At 40.8% G+C, this 18,817-nt stretch overlaps 2 protein-coding genes across 2 annotated transcripts; both read left to right on the top strand.

Moving 5' to 3' along the window:
* The first annotated feature begins 1,151 nt into the window (after positions 1–1,151).
* LOC145890022 (uncharacterized) lies at positions 1,152–4,338 on the top strand. Its single transcript, XM_082981064.1, has 4 exons — positions 1,152–1,281; positions 1,534–1,730; positions 2,594–2,720; positions 2,934–4,338. The coding sequence occupies exons 1-4, from the start codon at positions 1,152–1,154 to the stop codon at positions 4,118–4,120; spliced, it is 1,641 nt and encodes a 546-aa protein (XP_082837190.1). The 3' UTR covers positions 4,121–4,338.
* A 2,944-nt stretch (positions 4,339–7,282) lies between these two features.
* On the top strand, positions 7,283–11,017 carry LOC145888753 (putative monocarboxylate transporter 5). Its single transcript, XM_082979582.1, has 6 exons — positions 7,283–7,422; positions 7,637–7,845; positions 8,750–8,940; positions 9,091–9,234; positions 9,299–10,285; positions 10,504–11,017. Exons 2-6 carry the CDS (start codon positions 7,643–7,645, stop codon positions 10,704–10,706), a joined length of 1,728 nt encoding a protein of 575 aa, XP_082835708.1. The 5' UTR covers positions 7,283–7,422; positions 7,637–7,642; the 3' UTR covers positions 10,707–11,017.
* Positions 11,018–18,817: the final 7,800 nt, after the last annotated feature.

Here is an 18,817-nt window from a genome sequence, read left to right as displayed (position 1 = left end):
GACTCATAAGAGGAAAAAGAGTTCCGAAATAGCATGGACTAACCTTATTTGCCTCAAACATGCCTAAAAGGGTAGAGCACAGTCAAGGCGTCTTGATGCAGTGGGAAACCTACAAAAAATAATTTCGTTTCGCTTGACTGTGCTAATTTATTAATTATTGAACATACAATAATTTTAATTATTCAATTCAAAAGCGCTACAATTACCCCTTTATTGTCATTCATTATTAAAGAAATCCGTTGCGCTCGAAATCTCCTCTCTGAAGCGCCTTGTTGTGTCATTCGTTTCCGCTATAAACACGATTATTGCGGATCACCCTCGTGGCGTGTTTAATTACAAGTTGTTCTTTGCGATAACTAGGTTCGAGTGGTGTTGCCGGAAAGCCCCGTTAAAATACGACGAACCTCCCGCGAAATCGGATTAAACTTCGATGAGAACTGTTGGGAAGTTGACGGGTAATATTGAGTTGCTCATGTAAAGACTTATTGGCAAACGTATACGTGGACGTGTGGGCGGTTATTAAAATGCCGACGTCCAAAATGAGTGAGTTGCGTTCTGTCTTCGGGCAGTGCAGAAAAGCCAGTGTCAGGGCAACCAAAGGCCAATGAAATGCAAATGCATTGATCTTAAAATCTTTTCTTGTTGCTGCTACTTTGAGATTTCAGTAGTAATGTATAGATTTTGAAAGGAAAATGGCATATTCATTCTTTCTGCATTTGAATTGTGCTTTGATCGGTGAGATAAACGTCTTGGGCAGTTGTATCGCAGCAACAGCTGTTGGTGTCACGAAGAAAGAACTCCTTGGAATGCTTGTTTAATCGAAAACAATTATGCTTTTGATCATCGGTATGACGGCTAATTTATGGTATTTGACGTTTTCAATGTTTTTTCGCTGTTTGAGGCTTGTAATGGGTAATTATGGTGTGAACATTGTAGAGTCAACAGCTTGGCGCGCAAAAAGGAGGAGGTACTGAAACTGGAGAAATAACTTTTAGGTTTGAAAAGAGTGTTGTTGTCGTTCTCTTACTCCAGCAGTGTATACTCTCGTGTTACATGTAGCATGTCCAGTAAAATTGTTGCATATTTTGATAGGTCGTGCCGATAAGCGATGAGAACACTTTAAAATTTAGGGTTAAAAACGACATATTGTGATGATTGAAGCAAGTATGTTGAATTCTTACGCAGCAACTGGGATTGTATCTGTCTCACTTATCGCTTGTGTGACGCTGGTGCTTACGTCATGTGCCGCCTGTACCAAATTTCTGAGAAAAAAGAAAAAGGGTGAGTTTTTATAGAACTTTTTAATTAGAAAAGTATAAATGTGAACAAATTAAGTTTGATCTGATAAATAACCATGTGCTTCTTGTCATTTCACTTATCACTTAACCTGTATTTTTAGCATCGGATGCGTACAGGTGTAATTACTTTAATTGGTTCAAGAATAAGGCTTGGCGCAATATGTAAATTTAAATTTTTTAGTATGCAAGGATATAAATAACTGTATATGCTAACGACGACATTTTTGACATTAAGACAAAACGGAGGATAAAGATGCTGAAAAAGCTGAAATTGCAATGGAAGAGCAAGACGGTGCCGACGAAAAGAGCAAGGAAAACGGAGTGACGAACGTGGCTTTTGAACCAGTGACAGATGAAAAGAAAGAGAAGGTCGAAACTGACAAAGAGAAGCCCGATGCAGAGCAGCAGGAGGAAACTCTGGATAAAAAGGAGGTAATTTTTAATCCCACAAAAGTTCTAAGTTTACCCGATGTTGGTGTAACTTCTGGGGAGCTTATAATATTCAGTTCTTGCTGGTTTAAATGTGGGCGTCATCTACATGTTCTATTTTTCTTGGAAACTGTCCCGTTGAAAACAACGCCACGCATTGTTTCGGCCAAAAACAAACCCTCGATCAGACAAACTACCTTCCTGTCCCTTCTTGATGGACCTTAACAGTGCCCGGGGTTATAATGGACATACTGTGTCCCTGCCGGCGCGCACAGCCCAGTCTTACACACTTTATGATGAAAGGTGGCCGATGCCGCTGCGATTAAATTCCTGCACAGAGAAGTGGTGGTGCATAGCTGCAAGCCTAACTTGTCACCAGACCGAGAAAATTGCCACCCTGCGTCGATCAAATGCGATACCTGTGCGTATCGATGTTCCCTGAAATGTGACCTAAATCGTAGACCGTCGTCAGATCCCCTGATCAAGTTTCCATTTTGGGTTTGTCGCCTACTGTTATAGCTAAGTGTGGCATTTGGATTTAGATGTCTAAATGCATTTGCGAACCGATCATTGTATATTTTTAAATTATACTTCGCCATGCACATATTATCATTTAATCCTGATTTAGAAAGCTGATTGAAAGTTTTTTAAAAATAACAATTAGCAGCCGATGATAGGACAAGGAAACGATATATTATAAATGCATGGAAAAAATCCTGAGTGTTTTCCAGTTTGCTTATACTGCTTGCTATGTAATTTTTTATTTTAGTTTACCCCAAAAAAACAATCTCTTGTGTATAAAAGGTTTGCTGATGACGAAAAGTGTTTAGAACGGGTGATAGTGTATAAATTTCCTATCTTTTTAGGAAAATGCGGTCGGTGCAGTTCAAGAAGAAACGGAAAACAAAAAGCCTGAGCCACAAAATGCCCCGGTGGATCAAGTGGTTGATCAACTTCAGGAAAAAGATTCGGAGATGGCTTCTTCCCACCCCAGTATGTTTATTTATGTTATACAATGCCTGAATATCATTAGAGATGTTTTTGGTGTAGCTTAGTATTATTCCAATAAGCATTTTTCTTTTTAAATGCAGGAAGAGTTTTTCATTTTGTATACTGCGGAAAAAAATTAAAAACATCTAGTAACATACTGTGTCTAAAGTCCTAGTTAAACATCTTACATATTTTTCGAAACACCTATCTCAACAGAGCTGGATAAAGTTCTATCGGACGACGCGTTCGAACCAGAAGGCAAAAACGACCAGAGCGGAATACTACAAACACAGAAGTCGGTTGTGAAGATAGATCGCCAGAAAGTAAACCACTTCTCCCTCCACAAATCCGATGTGGAAGACTTCAGCTTGGTGGTGTCAAACAAAGACACCATCCAAGAAGAGGAAGCTGACATCCAAGAATCCGCTCCTCCTCCTCCACAGTGCTCACAGGACGCGGAAGAAGGAAAAAATGAAGAGCAGCAGGAGGAGAAAAATCCCGACGACCTCTCGCGTTTCGACGGCATATTCATCCGCGGCGGTTGGCGACGGAGTGTGAATCTAAAAGATCTTGTGGATCTCAATCTGATTACAGCGACGACGGCTGACAGAGTTAAAAACACTTTGCAGGAATTAGGCGATACGGAAACGAAACCGATTGACGATGACTTGAAACCGTTTCTCTGTGGTTCCAGTCCGGTTGCCGGCATATTGGTATCAGAAACGAGCGAGAAATCTTCGATATTCAGATCTGCCAAAGATGGCATCATTCGGCGAGGCACTGCGATTAGTTTGCTGGAAGCGCAAGCAGCAACTGGTAACATCATCGATCCTCTCACCGGCAGAAAAATGTCGACCACCGAGGCATTTCAACTAGGATTACTCGACAAGGTTTACGAAACCGTAGTTTCCAGGGCGGAGCGTGCAGTTACTGGGTACAAGTCACGTGTATCGAACGATGTTCTCTCACTGGGTCAAGCCATGGAGCGCGGTCTTGTGATCGAATCCCACGGCGTTCGTTTGCTTGAGGCGCAGCTTGCCACTGGCGGCATCATTGATCATAAGACCAATGTGCGACTGCCGCTAGACGTCGCTGTGGAGCAGGGACTGCTGGACAGGCGAGTTGCCGACTTGGTCGAGGCTACCTGCTCCGACGGACCGATGGACGAGGTTCCCGACAACCTGAAAACCTTCTTCGATCCGAACACGGAGGAAAACGTGACATACAGCGAGCTGCTGCGCAGGAGCGTGGTTGATGAGGACACTGGAATGAGGCTCTATCCTCTTGAGAAGATCGGCCGAAAGAGACATAGCTATGGAAGCCACTCGGGACGATCGAGTCTTGCCTCCTCACGGGCCAGTAGCAAGGAAAGCATCCCGGCAGCAGTGGCCGCATCGCCGTGAAAACAGAGACGGACTTACAAACATTGATCACCTTAGTCTGAAATTTGTCTCCTTTTCGCCGGAGCACAGTGTCGCAAAGTGGAGTACTTTGTGACGTTATCATATAGTGTTAAGTTGTGTGTTTAACTACTCGCAAAAGTTACCGAAGTTTACGCGCGAATTCAGTGCAGACGGCTCATATTTTGAAAATCCCGCAATTATTGTCTTTAACCTTCGCATCGCAGTATTAATAATAAATTCCTTGATTTGCCAATTCGTGGCTTGCCATGGCTTATGTTACCAAGTTTATCCTCCTGTGAGTTATTTGTATCTGATTCGTATGGAAAGAATAGATTCTTGGCTTCAATGCAAGGATGCCACACGTTTAATTCATACACAGGATCGAAAACAGGCAAATCATTCTCATTGTTCGGTAAAACATAGTCTTCAGAACGTGCCATGTTTTCGGTAGCTTATCTGCCACGCCTCGAAAGCAGGGCCGTAAAATTGTGCCTATGTTGAACCGACTATATAGTGCAAAAAAGGGAACGCGCGGTTGCACATTGCTTTGTTATTGGGGAGACAAAGGCCGTTGTCAGCATTTGATGCCTGACAATTCTATCTTTTTCAGCAAAAAACAACCAAGTTGTAATGCTTCCAGACAAGCTGTTCAAGCCTTTTTGGCTAGCGATGTCAGTGCTCTGTGGGTATTGTAAAGGAAAAAAACTGCAAAAGCTCCATTGCTTCTGCGAACGTTGCATTGGAAAGGCAATCACAACAGCATTCGACTCTATTGCTTCCTTTTGACGGATCGCTTTATGCACGAATGCGTCATTTGCTGCATTACTCGGGTGCAGTTCTCGCAGCGTGGTGCCTACTGACCATACTTGAACCCTTGTGCTGTGCGCTTTATTACATGGTCCGGCCGCAACCCGACATCAATCAAACCAAAGGCGGAAACATTTGCGTGTTGGAAAGCCTGGCATTTAAGGTGCCCCATTCAAGCATGCGCCAACGCGTTTAACCTCCGAAACAACCAATTGCAGTCTTTAGGGCAAACTTAGCTCTGTTAATGCTAATTTATTTGTGATCGCTCAGCGAAAAATAACAGCTTTTGTGCTGCAAAGCCGAAAGCAGTTTTTTTCGCACTGGTACACAGGCGCACAAATACCCGCTAGCGCTGATTGGTGCTCACTCGTGTGTGACGCCTCGCGATCAGCTGGTGTTTACATCCCCAGTCGACGTAAAAAGCGCAAAAGCTACAGGGACGAGGCCGCTTTGTCACAATTTGTCGGCCTGAGAGAGTAACGTGCTATTGCAAAATAATAGTTGTTACTCGCTTAAATATACCGCCGTATAGTCAAAGAATTCGATACAGCACAAATAGATTCAGTGCATATTGGGTCTTTGGAATGAGGTTATATAGTGATGAAAAAGCTAGAAAGCCGTACAACTAGAACAGGTTTAACTTGCAGGAAATTTTTACTGATATGAAGGCCGATAGGACACCGTATGTATTTGAATGTCATAATCGTCAGTATAACACACAAATGGTTGCAGTACAGCGACAAGCATATACAAACAAAGACGACCTAAAGCCTGATGACAGTAGGATTGTTTGTGTTTACGTTGGTGCTATTTTGAAGCATATGCGTAAAACCAAAACAAGTGTCCAGTCGCTTGTATACATCGCCGATCACGGTTTGAACAAAGCGATGTTTTCCAGTTTAAATCCCGACTTAAAAATCTATTTTTGGCCTAAACTTGCGCAACGAAATACTTTCCTTTAGAGCAAACAAACCCACACAATGTTGTGAAAGTCAAGCTCTTGATCAACACGTTTTAAAGCTAACCTTTCTAGAAACGCCTGTATTAAAGTTACCGTTTGATAGTTTTTTACGTTGGCGTTAAAAGGACATTGTGGTTTTTAGTCTGAAACTAGATCAAGGTATGTTGGGTGTGCTTTGTGGTCTGACCCATGCGGCCGCATCATTGCTGAGTCGTAAATGAAATATTTATTATTACGTAATTTATAGCCGCCCTTGTTTGCTTGGATTGTGACCCTTGGTCGATTAATCACGTAATCACTGTGGAAATTACGTCCACAAGAATAACATGTTCATAAAAATATGTTATAAATGAACGGAACGGTGGTGCAAGTTGCAAAACAAATGTTTGATAATACTTCTTTTAGCAATTGGCGTTAACCTAGTGTGACAAAAACACGGCCAGGTTCTGGCGAGATCATTTGGCTGACTGCAATTTCGAAGAACAATTGCGTAAAAAGATACCCCATTCGCTGTTCTCGGCGAGCTCTTGAGCAGTTGAAGGTTCTCTGTTAAAAAAGATCGACTCTAAAGCAAACGGATAGTTCAACAGTTTAACACCAGCCATAACACGAAATGGTAAAATACAGGGGAACTTCCGACACAGCAGAAAAAAACAAGGCATTTCATTGGAGAACGATTGAACTCATGGCGTGATTCATTCACCAGCGAGCGATATGTTTGTCGAGTTATCGCGGTGCACTCAACAGCTGGAGGCTTGACTTGTTTGCGCAACCTTTGACCCGCGTTGTTGTCTTGCATAATTGAGTTGCGACAGCCCAGTTAAAATATGACTTCGTGTCGCATAGCACGGTTTTCATGCAGGTGTCGTTGCGAGCTGAAACTTGCAGGTTGATTAATGGCGAGCTTGTTTACCGATCAACGATGTTATCGTGTTCTGGTGCTTTGGAAGTTAATGACGTAACTGTGGTCAGGTTGCGTAATCCTGTTGGATTCAGGCAACAACATTGGGAGTTTTGCCGGAGTCACATGAAACTGTTAAGTGGAAGTCGTGTGTGAGTGGTAATCAGGCATACGTGCGAGTAAAATAACACACATTGGAGTTTGATATCAACGGCAAGCGTCGAGCCGAGTCAGCAGTTTGAGGGTGAATAATTAATTGGGGAAACGCAATATTTCAACCTCAAGTGTTTTCGCTTTGCGACATTGCGTAGGACGGGTTGTGTAAGACGGGATGCAATAGGCCGTTTATGTGGGCGTGGAGAGGGCAAGGGAAGTTTGTTTTGTTGCCTCTGTTTTGTGGGTCAGCAAGAAAAGAAGCAATATATCGTGTAGTTTGACCAATATTTTAAAAAACCCACACCAGCACGTTGCGTAATAGAATTTTACCTGATTTCGTCAGTGTTTCAGTTTTCAACAAGAAACTTTTTATTTCTTCTCAAATTTGCTGCATACATTGCAACACTAATGTATTTCTTTATTTTAAGGTGTAAATGCTCATTTCTATAGAAATAAAATCTGTTGGCATGAACAAAGGTGAGTATTATGCCGTTCGCATTCGATAAATTATCGGTACAGCCCATTACAACATACAAGCATGTCAAAAAGGTCTAAGACTTACATGTCATTTGCAAACAGTGTAACAAAAGATCCATATTTGCTCCTTTCTGTGAATTGGGACGTTAAGCCGTACGCTCTGTAGATAAACCACATATAACTGACATGTTCAGTGTGGGTCCATTTTTGTCAGATTGCGATGAGTGAAACGGAACGACGGCCAGACATGACCAACCGCGACGAAGGAGATGACGGCACAGTTGATGTTAAGTTTCCACCAACGATACAGACGACCGCCAACGGTCACCGGAGGTCGCACTTGACGTCAACATCATCCACCTCTTCCTACTCTAAACGGGCATCGCTTCGTGACCCAAATCCCTTGGTTGTCAACCAAAAAAAGTGAGTACCTCGTTTTGCAAAATTATGTCTGTTTGGACATTTTTTACCCCGTTGCTGTCAAATAGACTATTTTGAGATTATGCAAAATTGATACACGCCCTTGTTTTGTGAGTGGTATTATATTTGTCCCCGTGATAATGCGCATAAGGGACATTGTCACTTTTGGGATAGTTGTTACAAGACCACACCAACTAACCGTATTGTTTGGCTTGATTTGATTATAATGCACCAAAGAGAGTATCCCTAAATGGCGGGTGAAAGCTGTATGTGTTTTTGCAATTAGCGTTATTGCAGCACTTACGTAAACAAACAGTCGTTAGGTGTTATTTTACGCCCCGTCGGGGTAACTCCGTTGGAGGCACAATAAAAAAACAATGGGTACAAAAAGCGGTCATTGGGCCTTGTTTGTTTGCGGCATCGGAGCTCGGAAACTCGCTCTCGCACCGGCGACCTTTGTAAAAGCAAACTTAACCCACTTGCAGGGAACGCCGGAACACATGCCGGGACGATTGCGAACCTCGCGGTCAAAGTTACTCATTAACCATAACTGCATTGAGTCGCACCCGCTGTAATAACTTAGCCATGTTTTCTCGCACGTTCCGTCACAGCGCGCTTACACAAGAGCTGTAAATGAGCTGAGCTAGGACATGTGCTGTTACGTAACAATAGCTTTTTAAAAGAAAAGTCCATTCAAGTCACTTTGATTTTGCATACACAAATTTCATGGGCAGCAATAAAACCTTATGGGTTATCGAGTCAGACGGCGGCCAAAAAGTCGAGTCCACAAATATAATTGTACCTTTAAAAAAATGCTATTAACGCTCCTTGGATAAAAATATGCATTCAACGTCAAGAAGCATCGCAGTGACTGAAACCTTCCTTAAAATGCCAAACGTTTTTGCAGGTACATTGAACCGCCCGACGGGGGTTGGGGATGGGTGGTGGTCGTGGCCGTATGGATCGACAACTGTCTAGTGATTGGAATGCTCAAGTCATTGGGTGTACTCTTTCCTGAATTTCGAAATTATTTTAATGGGAGTGCGGGCGCCATCTCGTGGATTAATTCAATATCGCTTTCGATGCGCGCAACTGCAGGTAAAACATTTCTGCAATTATTACAGTTTTTACTCAATGGTATAGCATGTCGTTTAAGGTTTGTGACGAAACTTGTACGGCCCAAAGCACCAAATTGACAGTTTTAAGCTGTATTAGTGGGATTTTTAGTAGAAATCATTTGTCTTGCAGCACCCTTATCGGCAGCTCTGAGCAACAGGTACGGGGAAAGGAAGGTGGTAGCTTGGGGAGCGGCACTTGTAACTATTGGGCTCATCATAAGTATGTTCGCCACCTCCCCGACGTACTTATATATTTCACTCGGGTGTGTCACAGGTGAGTTTATATTCATGACCGGAAAGAGAGAAACGCTGGAAATTATAGACTATGTTTTTTGTAGGTTTTGGCTTTGCCTTGGCATCCTTGCCAGCGCTCACCATGATTGGTCGCTACTTCAAAACCAAGCGATCCCTTGCAAATGGCTTATCGCGGTCCGGCGGAGGGGCAATTTTCTTTCTTGCGCCCGTCCTACAGCTCCTGGTTGACAAGTACGGTTGGCAGGGATGTCTTTTAATTGTTGGGGGTATGGAGCTCAATCTTTTTGTGTGTGCTCTACTTCTGCGCCCAGTTCGCTTGAAAGATGAATTGGCCTTTGATCGTGAGGAGACGCTGGAGAAGCATCGTTCTAGCATCATGCCACCAAGTGACGAGGGTGGCATTATGCAAGACCAACGGGCTGACGAAGTTCCCAACAACGGTTATAAATTAACTGCGAGACGGGCTTTAGAAAAGAAGAAAGCCAACCGACTAGAGAAGGAAATTGAAAAGCGGGTTTTGGAGTATGGAATAACGGAATCGCTCATCGTGGACCATTTTCCCGAAATCGAGCCTGTGTATCAACCAACCAAAAAGAAGACTCTGGACTTCTCGCTGCTCAAAAATCCACTATGGGCGGTGGTGACCATTAATTTGGTCGTTACTCAGTTCGGGTATTCTATCACGCTCGTCCACACGGTTGCCAGAGCAAAGCTTCTGGGGATAGGCGAGTATCAATCTGCTTTGCTGCTGTCCTGCATTGGTTTATCGGAGGTTGTTGCTCAACTGTCGTCCGGCTACTTCGCCGACAAAGGTTACCTGAGAAGAATCCATTTACACAAGATTTACATCGCTGTAATGGCGGTGGCAAGTGCCTGTAGCCTGGTCGCCAACTCCTTCTTAACAATGGTCATATACTGCGTGGTATTCGGCTGCGGGTCAGGAAGTTGGCAGGGCAACATCCTGCCGGTAACAGTGGACACACTAGGCGTTCGTAAACTCCGAAGCGCCTACGGGTTTTGCCTCTTTTTCAGTGGAGTTTGTGGCCAACTTATTGGCCCTCCGGTTGCAGGTAATTTTTTTAACATACTTAAATTGAGATGGTCTGCGATTAACGTTTAGAAACTTGTGAAAGCGGCTTGCCATCTGTCGCTGCCACAAGGTATCATATCTCCGTGTATTTTTAAAACGTCCAAGCAATTTTTTTCTATTATGTAATTTCGGTGCCGTGTTTTATTTGGATTTCGATAATATCACGGACCGTTTACTACATTATTTATTTGTTTGCAGGTGCCTTGTTCGATGCTACACAGTCATATACGTATAGCTTTATCGTTGCCACATGCTGCTTTGCCGTTGCCTCTTTGGTCCTGTGGCTTGAAATACCTGCCGCAAAGTATATGAAAAACAAAGAGGAAGGAACAACCAACTGCGGAGAAACCGACAACGACCATGATTTAAACTTGCTAATAGAAATGCACAGTATGACGTAGATGTTGTTTGCGTGGCTGGACTGTTCATTGTAAAGGTGGTGGTTGTTTCTGATCCATACATACCTTGTGTAGTTGGGAAGACAAAATTTGGCGGCTTCATGTATGCTATTATCGTTTTGTATTTTTCTCTGCTTTTTGTTGCTTGCTAAAGCCGGTACTATGTACAGCTTAAATTGTGATTTATCGTTTTGTAGATTCGGAAAGCAAAGTATTTTGCCTTTCGGCATTTCCTGTAAAATGCCTATTTTTGAAAACAGAATAAGTAAAAATATAATTTTACTCATTCTGTAGTACAAATACAACGGCTTTGTGTGTGTGTTAGTGTCCAAAAAGCATTTTCGTGGGCTTTCGACGCCAAGTCAATGCTACATGGTTTAATATTTCTATGGACACTCGCAGCATCATTCAAGCGTTACTTAGTTACCAACTATCAACTTCACTTCAATCAGAGCATTCACATACTACTGTCATCCTGGCAGAATCCAAAATTATTGTTTCGCGAAATCCGTTCCGCATCAATGAGCAGCATTGCACAAAAAGGTTTAACTTATACGAAGGAGTTTATTGTGGGGATATATCATACCAGTAAGCATTATTTTGCAAAATATTTCACTTGTTAACCAATTCGTACCAATACCTCTGTAGAAGTCCCAAGTTTACATGCAAAATGACCTGAAATACGAATCTTTTTACGCTATAATGCATTGCCGGTGACGTCACTTTCAATCAAGTGCCAAACCACTTTCCGCTTCATAGGATTTTTTTTAAATCTCAGTATCTGTCAAGGATAGAGTGCAGAATAGCGTAAAAGTAATAAAAATCGGTAGAGATCCCACGTATTCCATCAGAATGACCTGAAACACGGGTTTTTTTGTGTTTTTTTGCATTGCCGGTGACGTCACTTTCAATCAAGTGCCAAACCACTTTCCGCTTCATAGGATTTTTTTAAAATCTCAGTATCTGTCAAGGATAGAGTGCAGAATAGCGTGAAAGTAATAAAAATCGGTAGAGATCCCACGTATTCCATCCGAATGACCTGAAACACGGGTGTTTTTGCGTTTTTTTGCATTGCCGGTGACGTCACTTTCAATCAAGTGCCAAACCACTTTCCGCTTCATAGGATTTTTTTTAAATCTCAGTATCTGTCAAGGATAGAGTGCAGAATAGCGTGAAAGTAATAAAAATCGGTAGAGATCCCACGTATTCCATCAGAATGACCTGAAACACGGATCTTTTTACGCTATAATGCATTGCCGGTGACGTCACATTCAATCAAGTGCCAAACCACTTTCCGCTTCATAGGATTTTATTTAAATCTCAGTATCTGTCAAGGATAGAGTGCAGAATAGCGTGAAAGTAATAAAAATCGGTAGAGATCCCACGTATTCTATCAGAATGACCTGAAACACGGATCTTTTTACGCTATAATGCATTGCCGGTGACGTCACATTCAATCAAGTGCCAAACCACTTTCCGCTTCATAGGATTTTTTTTAAATCTCAGTATCTGTCAAGGATAGAGTGCAGAATAGCGCGAAAGTAATAAAAATCGGTAGAGATCCCACGTATTCCATCAAAATGACCTGAAACACGGGTGTTTTTGCGCTTTTTTGCATTGCCGGTGACGTCACATGCAATCAAGTGCCAAACCACTTTCCGCTTCATAGGATTTTTTTTAAATCTCAGTATCTGTCAAGGATAGAGTGCAGAATAGCGTGAAAGTAATAAAAATCGGTAGAGATCCCACGTATTCCACCAGAATGACCTGAAACACGGATCTTTTTACGCTATAATGCATTGCCGGTGACGTCACATTCAATCAAGTGCCAAACCACTTTCCGCTTCATAGGATTTTTTTTAAATCTCAGTATCTGTCAAGGATACAGTGCAGAATAGCGTGAAAGTAATAAAAATCGGTAGAGATCCCACGTATTCCACCAGAATGACCTGAAACACGGATCTTTTTACGCTATAATGCATTGCCGGTGACGTCACATTCAATCAAGTGCCAAACCACTTTCCGCTTCATAGGATTTTTTTTAAATCTCAGTATCTGTCAAGGATAGAGTGCAGAATAGCGCGAAAGTAATAAAAATCGGTAGAGATCCCACGTATTCCATCAAAATGACCTGAAACACGGGTGTTTTTGCGCTTTTTTGCATTGCCGGTGACGTCACATGCAATCAAGTGCCAAACCACTTTCCGCTTCATAGGATTTTTTTTAAATCTCAGTATCTGTCAAGGATAGAGTGCAGAATAGCGTGAAAGTAATAAAAATCGGTAGAGATCCCACGTATTCCACCAGAATGACCTGAAACACGGATCTTTTTACGCTATAATGCATTGCCGGTGACGTCACATTCAATCAAGTGCCAAACCACTTTCCGCTTCATAGGATTTTTTTTAAATCTCAGTATCTGTCAAGGATACAGTGCAGAATAGCGTGAAAGTAATAAAAATCGGTAGAGATCCCACGTATTCCACCAGAATGACCTGAAACACGGATCTTTTTACGCTATAATGCATTGCCGGTGACGTCACATTCAATCAAGTGCCAAACCACTTTCCGCTTCATAGGATTTTTTTTAAATCTCAGTATCTGTCAAGGATAGAGTGCAGAATAGCGTGAAAGTAATAAAAATCGGTAGAGATCCCACGTATTCCATCAGAATGACCTGAAACACGGGTGTTTTTGCGCTTTTTTGCATTGCCGGTGACGTCACTTTCAATCAAGTGCCAAACCACTTTCCGCTTCATAGGATTTTTTTTAAATCTCAGTATCTGTCAAGGATACAGTGCAGAATAGCGTGAAAGTAATAAAAATCGGTAGAGATCCCACGTATTCCACCAGAATGACCTGAAACACGGATCTTTTTACGCTATAATGCATTGCCGGTGACGTCACATTCAATCAAGTGCCAAACCACTTTCCGCTTCATAGGATTTTTTTTAAATCTCAGTATCTGTCAAGGATAGAGTGCAGAATAGCGTGAAAGTAATAAAAATCGGTAGAGATCCCACGTATTCCATAAAAATGACCTGAAACACGGGTGTTTTTGCGCTTTTTTGCATTGCCGGTGACGTCACATGCAATCAAGTGCCAAACCACTTTCCGCTTCATAGGATTTTTTTTAAATCTCAGTATCTGTCAAGGATAGAGTGCAGAATAGCGTGAAAATAATAAAAATCGGTAGAGATCCCACGTATTCCACCAGAATGACCTGAAACACGGGTGTTTTTGCGCTTTTTTGCATTGCCGGTGACGTCACATGCAATCAAGTGCCAAACCACTTTCCGCTTCATAGGATTTTTTTTAAATCTCATTATCTGTCAAGGATAGAGTGCAGAATAGCGCGAAAGTAATAAAAATCGGTAGAGATCCCACGTATTCCATCAAAATGACCTGAAACACGTGTGTTTTTGCGCTTTTTTGCATTGCCGGTGACGTCACATGCAATCAAGTGCCATACCACTTTCCGCTTCATAGGATTTTTTTTAAATCTCAGTATCTGTCAAGGATAGAGTGCAGAATAGCGTGAAAGTAATAAAAATCGGTAGAGATCCCACGTATTCCACCAGAATGACCTGAAACACGAATCTTTTTACGCTATAATGCATTGCCGGTGACGTCACATTCAATCAAGTGCCAAACCACTTTCCGCTTCATAGGATTTTTTTTAAATCTCAGTATCTGTCAAGGATAGAGTGCAGAATAGCGTGAAAGTAATAAAAATCGGTAGAGATCCCACGTATTCCATCAGAATGACCTGAAACACGGGTGTTTTTGCGCTTTTTTGCATTGCCGGTGACGTCACTTTCAATCAAGTGCCAAACCACTTTCCGCTTCATAGGATTTTTTTTAAATCTCAGTATCTGTCAAGGATACAGTGCAGAATAGCGTGAAAGTAATAAAAATCGGTAGAGATCCCACGTATTCCACCAGAATGACCTGAAACACGGATCTTTTTACGCTATAATGCATTGCCGGTGACGTCACATTCAATCAAGTGCCAAACCACTTTCCGCTTCATAGGATTTTTTTTAAATCTCAGTATCTGTCAAGGATAGAGTGCAGAATAGCGTGAAAGTAATAAAAATCGGTAGAGATCCCACGTATTCCATAAAAATGACCTGAAACACGGGTGTTTTTGCGCTTTTTTGCATTGCCGGTGACGTCACTTTCAATCAAGTGCCAAACCACTTTCCGCTTCATAGGATTTTTTTTAAATCTCAGTATCTGTCAAGGATAGAGTGCAGAATAGCGTGAAAATAATAAAAATCGGTAGAGATCCCACGTATTCCACCAGAATGACCTGAAACACGGGTGTTTTTGCGCTTTTTTGCATTGCCGGTGACGTCACATGCAATCAAGTGCCAAACCACTTTCCGCTTCATAGGATTTTTTTTAAATCTCATTATCTGTCAAGGATAGAGTGCAGAATAGCGTGAAAGTAATAAAAATCGGTAGAGATCCCACGTATTCCATCAGAATGACCTGAAACACGGATCTTTTTACGCTATAATGCATTGCCGGTGACGTCACATTCAATCAAGTGCCAAACCACTTTCCGCTTCATAGGATTTTTTTTAAATCTCAGTATCTGTCAAGGATAGAGTGCAGAATAGCGCGAAAGTAATAAAAATCGGTAGAGATCCCACGTATTCCATCAAAATGACCTGAAACACGGGTGTTTTTGCGCTTTTTTGCATTGCCGGTGACGTCACTTTCAATCAAGTGCCAAACCACTTTCCGCTTCATAGGATTTTTTTTAAATCTCAGTATCTGTCAAGGATACAGTGCAGAATAGCGTGAAAGTAATAAAAATCGGTAGAGATCCCACGTATTCCACCAGAATGACCTGAAACACGGATCTTTTTACGCTATAATGCATTGCCGGTGACGTCACATTCAATCAAGTGCCAAACCACTTTCCGCTTCATAGGATTTTTTTTAAATCTCAGTATCTGTCAAGGATAGAGTGCAGAATAGCGTAAAAGTAATAAAAATCGGTAGAGATCCCACGTATTCCATCAGAATGACCTGAAACACGGGTGTTTTTGCGCTTTTTTGCATTGCCGGTGACGTCACTTTCAATCAAGTGCCAAACCACTTTCCGCTTCATAGGATTTTTTTTAAATCTCAGTATCTGTCAAGGATACAGTGCAGAATAGCGTGAAAGTAATAAAAATCGGTAGAGATCCCACGTATTCCACCAGAATGACCTGAAACACGGATCTTTTTACGCTATAATGCATTGCCGGTGACGTCACATTCAATCAAGTGCCAAACCACTTTCCGCTTCATAGGATTTTTTTTAAATCTCAGTATCTGTCAAGGATAGAGTGCAGAATAGCGTGAAAGTAATAAAAATCGGTAGAGATCCCACGTATTCCATAAAAATGACCTGAAACACGGGTGTTTTTGCGCTTTTTTGCATTGCCGGTGACGTCACATGCAATCAAGTGCCAAACCACTTTCCGCTTCATAGGATTTTTTTTAAATCTCATTATCTGTCAAGGATAGAGTGCAGAATAGCGCGAAAGTAATAAAAATCGGTAGAGATCCCACGTATTCCATCAAAATGACCTGAAACACGGATCTTTTTACGCTATAATGCATTGCCGGTGACGTCACATTCAATCAAGTGCCAAACCACTTTCCGCTTCATAGGATTTTTTTTAAATCTCAGTATCTGTCAAGGATAGAGTGCAGAATAGCGTGAAAGTAATAAAAATCGGTAGAGATCCCACGTATTCCACCAGAATGACCTGAAACACGGATCTTTTTACGCTATAATGCATTGCCGGTGACGTCACTTGCAATCAAGTGCCAAACCACTTTCCGCTTCATAGGATTTTTTTTTAATCTCTGTATTTGTCCAGAATTTTTGTCGTCGCAAAATCTAATCGACTGACACATCCGTTTTCACACAATCTCATACATTTTCCCTTCTAATCACAATGTGTTCACTTATGAACTTGCAAAGAACGTTTTATTGTGCAATATGCGTCCAATTGTTTTTCCTTTTTTTGTAGTGAATATAAATGACCGTAAAGGTAATGCTTGTTAAAATGCACGTAAATATTTTGATTTAACATTTTCAAATGAAAGAATATTTACTCTGAAAAATGGTAAATTTATACATGATGTTGATGAATCAAAGGTGAAAGTGATTCACTATTTTGACATCTTTGCTTCTTACACAAACATATAAGAAACACAATTTTTATAGTGGCCACTAAGTCTAAGAAGCAAATTGGGTAAACAGGCACAATTAACGAAGAAACATTGCGCGTTTATTTGGACAGTTTTAAATTATCAAGAGTTTAGATAACTGCCACATCTTTGGTGTTCATGTACATTTCTGCATCATCTGTGGTTGGTACTTCTTGTAAAAGGATGAAAGATTGCTGAAATTTTCTTGAGTCTGAAACAATAAATATTTCCCAGCAGAAAACTACTCTTCAAAACATAAAAATATTTAGTCTATATTAGTCACTGGTCAGTGTAAATATGCACTGCATACAAGAGCAACAGCTACCAAAAATAATTATGCAATCATAAAAGATATTGGCATATAAGAGAACAAAAATTATATATGCAGAGATATACGATGGTCTTATCAATATGTAATGAAATATAAATAAACTATATCTTTGTGGCAGCAAAACCTAAGGCTAGTGTTGCCTTTTTGTATGACAATTTTTCTGTTAACATCACAAAAAAAGTTATTCCTTCTAAATGCAAAACTTGTGATAAATATGTATCGACATTCAACAAGTTACCTTCAATTTTTTTTTGTAAACTACTTCCACAGACAACAAAATCAGGTTTTATAACCTTACCAACAAAAGTTTCACGAAAAAGTTGATCCCCAACAAAGCGCTGTCGCCACTGATGTTGACAAATGGAATAATTTAGAAATCGAATTAGGTTTTCAAAATCAAGATTTGTTAGGTTTGTGTTAGTTAGTGATAGTAAGGAGTTAAACTCTAGTAGTTTTTTTCTATGGTTGTTGAAAAACAAATACAGTCGGTAAAATTCTGGAAATAAATTCGCTTGACTAACAGTTTGTTGCATTGTCAAAGATAATTTATCAAGGATTTGCTTGTAAACAAAATTTACATCATTTCCTAATATCAGTGTGGTTGGGTAGTCAATTAACTTGCCATCAATATGCTGGGTTAACTTTATATCTTTCAAAATCAGTTTTTCACATGTTTTGACTGCATCTAAGTTGCAATGGCGACGTTTTCTGGAGATCACTTTAATTGGGATTTTAACAAGTTCATCTACGCTAGGTACTAAACATTCGACAACACGGTAATAAAATATACATCCACCAGTATACAGAGCATCATTCACTACTTCTAAAGGCACACACCTAACCACTTCATCATTTAATTCAAGCACCCATTCTTCATCAACAAATTTATACGTAATATAATGTCCACAATTAACATTTGACCCAACATGAACAATTACCGAAACCAATTTTAGTGTAAATGTATGAGTAGGGGACTGAAATGTCAAGGTTTTGTCAGGGATTACTCGCTTCATACATTTCTTACCACCAATATTTCTATTCAAAACCATGCAAACAATTTGAGACATCTTTCCAAATGTTAATTCAACAGTCATTCCACATTTTGATTTACAAGCTTGACAAAGACTGATTGAAATACTTGAAAACTCAGTTTCACAATAATTACTAAGAAAACAACCATCCGACACATTTTCAAACATAGGTAAAACGAGTGCTGACTGGCTACTAACAAATCTTTCAATTTTATTACAGGACTGACATTTTTTTGTGGTAACCAATTGAAATGTGACATCTAATCCACATTTCTGAAAAACAGTGCACAAGTCAAAAACAAAAATAAACTCATTGGGATCTTGTTGCGCATTTAAAACCCAGTGGAGATGCTTGCAAATCTCCTTTATTAATTTAAGATACATGACCCTGTCCAATTTGCCACATGCAACATTACTGATCATGAAAGCTAGCTTATCAGCAACACCACCTTCGCATTCCAAACTCCTAGGGGCTTCTTCAAAAAGACATCTAATGCCTTGTACAACAGAGTTCAGCCAACAATTGTTATATT

Source organism: Ascidia mentula, chromosome 2 (genome assembly GCF_947561715.1).
Source record: "Ascidia mentula chromosome 2, kaAscMent1.1, whole genome shotgun sequence".
NCBI lineage: Eukaryota > Metazoa > Chordata > Ascidiacea > Phlebobranchia > Ascidiidae > Ascidia > Ascidia mentula.
This window is presented reverse-complemented; position numbering and strand designations above follow the sequence as displayed.